General features: G+C 40.7%; 1 protein-coding gene across 1 annotated transcript; it reads left to right on the top strand.

Annotated features, from left to right (window-relative positions):
* Nucleotides 1-6,413: 6,413 nt before the first annotated feature.
* LOC115457116 (olfactory receptor 5F1-like) lies at nucleotides 6,414-7,394 on the top strand. The gene has a single exon (XM_030186540.1). It carries the CDS (start codon nucleotides 6,414-6,416, stop codon nucleotides 7,392-7,394), a length of 981 nt encoding a protein of 326 aa, XP_030042400.1.
* The last annotated feature ends 932 nt before the right edge of the window (nucleotides 7,395-8,326 follow it).

Consider the following 8,326-nt stretch of genomic DNA (forward strand, 5'->3'; position numbering starts at 1 on the left):
TTTTCAGGTGCACATTGACATGGATGGAGTTTTGGTGGAGTTCTGACAGAGTGTACATTTACACGCGTAGATTTTCAAATGCTTTACTGAATGACCGCTCTTTAGGAATCGAGGCCAATGCATTTAGGCCTGATCTGGCTTGTAAAAGCAATTTCACCTAAGTTCAAATGAATAGGCTCCAAAAAAGGTACATTTTTGGTGCCTAAAAACAGACACATAAGCACCGCTATACTGGGGAAAGACCAAGGGTCCATCAAGCCCAGCATCCTGTCTCCGACAGTGGCCAATCCAGGCCCTAAGAACCTGGCAGAGCCCAAAAAACGTAATAATGATCAATGGACTTTTCATTCAGGAATCTGTCCAATCCCCCTTTAAACGCGACAAGGCCAACTGCTGTCACTACCTCTTTATAGAATTACCTTCTCCGTGTCTTTAATGTCCTAACAAAACATCTTCTGCTGCTGAGTTCCTACATTTTAAAAGGTCCCTGGATTTAGGTATTATAAACTGGAAGGCAATGCCAAATTGGGGGGGGGGGGTTCTTTTACAAAGGTGCAGTAGTGTTTTTAGTGCACACTAATAATGAGTGCATACCTCTCATATTTATAAGGAACCCAAGACACAAATCGGGAGATAGGCGTCCTTCTCTCAGGGCTGCCCAAATCGGCATAATCGAAAGCCAATTTTGGGCATCCCCAACCATAGGGGCCAACTTTTCAAAATTATTGGGGGTGCTAAGCCCAGTGGAAATAACCCTTCCTTGGACAAATACAAGTAATTTTCTCAATATTGGGGGTGCTCAAGCACCCACAGCACCCACAGAGTCGGCTCGTATGTCCCCAACTGCTTCCTGTCACAAGGATAACCAAAGATCCCAGGGGCATGTCAGAGGCATAGCAAGGGCGGCACTTGGGAGTGCCTAACAGATGGGCGTCCTCGAGTGATAATGGAAAAAAGAAAGGCATCCCTGAGGAGCACTTAGGCGACTTCACTTGGTCCATTTTTTGTTATTACCAAACCTCAAAAAGGTGCCTGAACTGACCAGATGACCACCGGAGGGAATCGGGGATGACCTCCCCTGACTCCCCCAGTGGTCACTTACTCCCTCCCACCCTAAAAAACTTGAAATGTCATAATCAGATCCGTTGCAGCAGTATGCAGGTCCCTGGGGGGGGGGGGGGGGAGGGAGGTATGTGTGTGTCAGTGGAGGCATAGTGAAGGCATGGACGTCCTCCTTTCAAATATTTTGGATGTCCTGAACTTCCCCCCACACAGGGCGGCCAAATTTCAAGGGAGTGGAGTGGCCTGGAGGAGTGGCCTAGTGGCTAGAGCACTGGTCTTGCAATCCAGAGGTGGTCAGTTCAAATTCCACTGCTACTACTTATGATCCAAAATCCAAATAAATAAAGGGGATGTCAGAGGCATAGCAAAGGCATGGACTTCCTTCTCACAGAAACATGCACATTTTGGATATCCTCAACTGCAGTGGCAGGGACGGAGGCATAGCGAAGGACAGCTGCTTTTGTGGGAAAAGCTCTACTAGTGCATGGCAAGTCATATGTTAATGGAGGTTTTTTTTTTTTGTTAGGAGGCTTTTCTGGGTGCATTATGGGCTCCCTGCATTTAGGAGTAGTCTAATGGTTAGTGCAGTGGACTTTGAGTGTGGCAACCTGGTTTTGATTCCCACTGCAGCTCCTTGTGACCTTGGGCAAGTCACTTAACTCTCCATTACCCCAGGTATGAGAACTTAGATTGTGAGCTCTCTAAGGTCAGAGAAAGTACCCGCATATAAAGTATACAGTGCTAAATATGTCTAGTAGCGCTATAGAAATGATTAGCAGTAGTAGTATTTGAGACTTGATATAGTGCCTTCACAACAAATCAACAATTGAAAGAAGAGAATAGGAAAACAGCAATATCAGGAGAGCAGGGGAAATGAACAGAGTATATCAGAAAAGGGGAGAAACCGCAAAGGCAGTTAAGGAAGCAGAGACCACCAACCGCCTACTGGAACCTGTCATCAAAGAATTAAAAAGCCATAGGGTTAGGGAAACACCTGGGAAAGCAGATGAGCTTTAAGTAGGGGAGACAGCAAAAGCTCAGACTTCAGGGAAAGAGGTAATGAATTCCAAAAGAAAAGGGGCCAAACAAAAAAATGCAGAGGCACGAGTGGAGTAAAGACGAGAACAGTGAACAGATGGTAAAGTCAGATGGGAATCAAATGCTGAGCAGAGCTCACAAGCAGGACAATAAGCAGTAATCTGATTGGACAGAGTTACATGTTTATAGTGATGAGCATGTGAGAGAAGACGGATAGTGGTATTCTGGACTGTTGCAATTTATGGAGGGAAACATTTGGGAGGCTGGCATATTTAACATTGCAGTAGTCTAACGTTTAGGCAAGCAGAGCAACAAGAAGAGTGGCACAGCCCTCAGTGGAGAGATACGGATAGAGTCAGAACACTAGGCGCAGAGCATAAGAACAGATCTTAACAGTCGCAGAGATGTGCGAAGAGAAAGTTAAGGCACTTTTGATGCAAACTGAGATATTTCATATTATCAGTGAGTGAGGAATTCTATAAATGGCGTCTATAAAATTGGCACCAACCTCCCACCCCCAATTACACAGTTTTCTATAAGCTGCACCTAAAGTTCAGCGCAGTTTATAGAATTAATGCTTATGTGGACAGGTCATAGATACGAGACGCTGATTTGAGCATCTCCAGTCTAGACCGTTTTGAGCGAATTTTAGTGCCACAAAACTTCAGAAGAGACAACCGGAGCGTTGTTTACATATACGTTCCAACACAGTCACCTATAAGGTTTTCTCCATACCAATACAAAAAAACCATCTGATGTACAAATAGAGAAAGAGACCTTTATATGGTGAGAAGACTCCTGACGCAGGCCTGACTGGCCGAAACATAGCTGTGTCGAGTCCTGTGCTCCCTATTTTCGTATTATTTTTTATGGTTAATAAATATTTTTAAGTTTTCACATAAGAATTGTCGTCTTTATTACATATTTTTTTTATAATTTTTATTTTTATTAGTCTTTTTTTTAATTTAATTTTTTATTTTTCTGAGTCATCTTCGTTGTTTTGTGCATCATGTGTAAGTTTAGACACTAAAATTTAAGCGTGGAACACCTATATTCTGTAATTATGTATATAACACAAAAGAGAATCCACAAACGTGGAGAACTCAAAAAGTCCCACGGACAAACTCAAGTAGAAAAGGGAAGTGGGAATGAGAACCAGGATTTCCAAAGACTGGACCACAGTGATGCAGCAGCGTAGCCGAGGGTGGGCCCAGGCCCACCCACTTTGGGCTTAGGCCCACCCAGTACCAGCACACCTATGATGTGGCTGGCAGGGATTCCTAAGCTCCACCAGCCAAAAACTTCCAACTATCCCTCCTGCATACCTTGTAAATAGCAGATCTTCGCCTGCAGCAACTGATACATACTGCTCACCCCGGCCCCACAGCCTTCTTTCTGATGTATTCCCGCCTATGTGGAAACAGGAAGTTGCATCAGAGGGAAGGCTGTGGGGCTCAACATGAGCAGTGTGTATTAGTTGCTGCTCGCTGCCAGTGAAAGTCTGCTATTTAAAAGGTTAGGGGGATGTCTGAGAGACCATATGGTATAAAGGCGAGAGAGGAAGAGATCAAAGCACTTGTGGGATAGGGCAGAGTTCTTCTGCCCACCCATCTTGGGCCCAGGCCCACCCAAAATTGAGTGTCTGGCTACGCCCCTGCAGTGATGATGGAAACGAAGCAAAAGTTTATTGAACAATAAATGACTCGACACAACGTTGTTTCTCGACCAGAAGGCCTACATCAGGAGTCTTAATGTTCAAGTAAAAAAATGATAATGAAAGTCTTGAAATAGTCTATATGTTTATTCAAAATATGATGAGAATCCAAAGATGATTGAATATAGTGGTTTTTAAAAAGACTATTGATGAAATCTGTGTGGAGTCTGATCTGCTTTTGACCTTCCCATTTCCGTGTTCTCTTTTCTGAACTGTGTGTAAATTTTAGGTATAGATTCTGCATCTAAATGTATGTGCATTAGTCCTAATTAACTATAATTAATACCAATAATTGCTTATTAAAAATCCAATTACTGGCACTAATTGTCTCATTATTCTATTAAACTTATTGCCTTCAAGGTTTGCTGTCTGGTCCACAGGATTATTTATGGTGAAGTTCCTGGTTATATATTAAAACCTCATAAATCTACCACGCAGAAACAGTACCAACCTATCCCGAACTTACTTAAATTTGCATTAGCCAGACTGCAATCAACTTATGCATCCAGCTTCTCTTACATAAGTACACAACTGTGGAACGCTCTGCCCAAAACCTTGAGATCTATTCATAACCATCTCAACTTCAGAAAATTACTGAAAACCAACCTGTTTAAGAAGGCCTATCCCCCTGACCCAAATTAACTTTCTACTTCCTGCGACACAGAAAAACTATGGACCATATTGGACTTCTATCACCACCCTCTCTTTATTTCCTTGTTGTTCTATACTTATGTTGCTTTCAAGCTGATTAATATATTGTGTATTTCTATTTTATCGAACCAGATCCTGCCTCTCCGGTATTGTGTAAGCCACATTGAGCCTGCAACTAAGTGAGAAAATGTGGGATATAAATGTGTTAAATAAACTGTAGCTGCAAATTTATGCTCACAATTTTTGATCATCTTTATAGAATCTGGGATTAATACACTGGATCTACCGTGTGCTAACCAAATAACATGCTGGTAATGCAGAAGCACGTTTTGCTCCTCAATAGGAGGTGTTAAGTGGATCTGCATTAACAGTGTGTTGGTCCTGCATATTAATGGCAAAATCGCCACATGCCCAGAATGCCACTACTACATGCCACCTTAGATCTGAAGTTGGCACATGGTAAAATCCTGCATTACAGCATGTTAAATTTTAATGCGCTGTGGTAAAAGACCCCTAAAGATTAATACATCGTCTAGCTCTGAGCTATATGACTGAACTGATCGACTTACCAATTAGAAACACAATTGAATCAGCCAGAACGTACTTAACTCTGCATTTCCCAAGTTATAAAAACCTGAAGTATAAATCAATATACGCATCATGTTTCTCCTACGTACGCACACAGCTCTGGAATACGCTACCAAAACACTTGAAATCCACGAATAATCATCCTGAATTCTGAAAAAAACCTCAAGAGTCACCTTTTCAAGAAGGTGTACCCCATACATTAGATCTGACAAATACCGAATAATGTAATATGGCAATTTAATCAGGACATGGACAGTACTCAACCTCGCGGATGTTGAATGATAAACAGTCTTCAAATTTATTAATAAAACTGTTTATCATTCAACATCCTCCAGTTTCTGGCATCCTTGGTCGCTCTCCCACTTTTTCTGTAACATTGTCTTTACCGTGGGGTGTTTGAGTTCTCTGCTTTTCTGGCGGATCTTCTCCCACAGTACTCAACCTCGACACATGATCACTCCCTAGCATTTCGATTGAGAAGAACCACCTCAACCTGTTTACTGATATTTCTTTACTGTATTTGTTCACACCGGAGTCTGTAACCACCTCTCCGGAACTATGTAAGCCACTTTGAGCCTACTAATAAGTGGGAAAAGGTGGGATACGAAAGAAAGAAAGAAAGAAAGAAAGAAAGAAAGAAAGAAAGAAAGAAAGAAAGAAAGAAAGAAAGAAAGAAAGAAAGAAAGAAAGAAAGAAAGAAAGAACTTAAATTGTCCTGTATAGTATAGTGCACAGTGCTTTGTAGGTTATCACTTTTCTGTGCACTCATACAAGGTGCACACAGCTGAATACAGCCAGTCATAGAACTGCCTTCGATTTTTTTTCAATCTTGCTATTTACACTTTAATTTCATATTTCCAGCTTCTGGGCTCAATTCCCAGATGGACCTACAAAAGAGTATAAGTGTTACGGTAAAGCTTAGGATGATCAGATCAGAGATAATGGAAAACCTTCTGGTATTTTAAAGGTAAGAAAATACATTTATTTATTTATTTGCCTATTTTACTGCTTACAATCTAATAAAAGCAAAGTGCACGATTAGTGTTAGTAATGCAATAAGAGTAATACAAATAAAATTAGGGTCTGTAATGCTTTATATAATATGAACATAGAAAATAGGATACAAAAGTCTTAATTCAGAAAATGGGAAAATAAATACATTTTAAGAGAATTCAGAGAATATGGGATTATTTATTTCTTCAGTGATTTCATGTATTACATGCAGTTAATTCAAAGTGAGAAATTTAAAAAAGCCCCATAAAACTCCATAGACCTAGAAGTCTTTCAAACAAGCCTCCTCACTCGTAAAATTGGATGAACAAGTAATAAACACTTGATTGTCTTTGTATAACAGAATCCGATGGAAAAGGTCAATTTTACCACAGTGACAGAATTTATCATCTTGGGGTTTCCTGAATTTCCAGAGCTGCAGATTCCTCTCTTCTTTCTGTTTTTATTGATTTATCTTATCATCCTGATGGGGAACCTCACTATGATCACTATTACGTGCCTGGACTCTCGTCTGCACACCCCTATGTACTTTTTCCTCGGTAACTTGTCCTTTCTGGACATCTTTTTCACTACAGTCACTCTCCCCAAATTGATGGATATCTTGCTAAGAAAGAATTATTATATTTCTATGAGTGGATGTTTTATACAACTGTATTTTTATCTGAATATGGCAAGCAATGAGTTTTTAATTCTTTCAGTCATGGCCTATGACCGTTATGTTGCCATATGTCAACCCCTGTGTTACCATTTGATTATGAATCAGAAAGTTTGCATCTTCTTAAGTGCAGGCACATGGATCTTAAGCCTTATACTTCCTGCATTTTATTTTATTTTTATTCCTCATTTCTCTTTTTGTGGCTCCAATGAGATTAATCATTTCTTCTGTGATTTCCCAGCATTGCTAAAGCTTTCTTGCTCCAACACCTCAACTCTTCAAAGTGTAGTTTACATTGTGGGGGCATTTATGGCTTTTCCTTGCTTTATGGCAACCATCACATCTTATGTTTATATCATTTCCAACATCCTGAGGATCCGTTCCACCGAGGGAAGACGTAAAGCCTTCTCCACCTGCTCCTCCCATCTCACGGTCGTATGTCTGTTCTATTTGACTTTGATATGTGTGTATTTGAGACCACAATCCATGCAATCGATGAATCAAAACAAAGTTATTTCTATATTGCATAATACTCTAATTCCAATGTTTAACCCTTTAATTTACAGTATGAAAAACAAGGATGTGAAAACAGCGCTTGGAAAAAGGTTTCCATTGAAAACTATGTCTGATTTTCAAAAGAGTTTAACTGGGCAGCAGATGCACCTACCTGGTTAAACCCCTCTAAGCGACCTGACACATGGTATTTAAAAAAACTTGACTGGTTAATGCCACTGAATATCTCTGCTCTCTGGCTATCTCCTAACTGGTTAAAGTTAGAGCAGGCCAAGAGAGGTCTATGGGAGGAGCCTCTACTTGGTCAATTAGTAGCAATTTTCAGTACAGTAACCGGCTTAGGGGCCCTTTTACTAAGCTGCATAGGTGCCTACGCACATCCTACGTGCATCAATTTTGAACGTCCGCCCAGCTACCGCATGGCCCGGGCAGTAATTACATTTTTTACGCACGTCCTCTAAGTGAGCTGGAGATTTTCTGGCATGTGGCGCAAACTGGGCAGTAATTGACATTGTAAGCGCATAGATCATTACTGCCTGGTTAACGCGTGAGACCTTTCCATTAGGTAAATGGGTGGTAGTAAGGTCTCAGGCCCAAAATAGACGCCAGCCAATTATTATTTTGCCGCATGTCCATTTTTGGACAAAAAAAGGCCTTTTTTTGGCAGGTGCGTTGAAAAATGGACCTTTCGTGCATCCATTGTATGCATCTTTACTAGTGCAGGCCATTTTTCAATGCACCTTAGTGAAAGAAGCCATAAGTAACTGCACAAAGTTAGGACGATCAAAAGGCTTCCCTAACATATACATTGACGTTATCCATGCACTGGTGTGACGACTAGCTGATGCCCAGTTAACTTCTATGTGACCATTGAGTCCCAAGTATTCAATACCTGGCATTTTTTTGTGAGGGGGGGGGGAAGAGTTGTTTTTCTTTTTTCAAAAATGGGCTTATTTCCTAGTCAGATTTTTGACATTTAATATAAAACATCCTCACTGTGTATCATGATTGATTGTTGTAGTTGTAATTATCACATTTCAAGTTTATTATTCTCTTGATAGCTTGCTTGTTTTATTATGTTTCACTCTGAAGAA

This window comes from Microcaecilia unicolor, chromosome 14 (genome assembly GCF_901765095.1).
Source record: "Microcaecilia unicolor chromosome 14, aMicUni1.1, whole genome shotgun sequence".
NCBI lineage: Eukaryota > Metazoa > Chordata > Amphibia > Gymnophiona > Siphonopidae > Microcaecilia > Microcaecilia unicolor.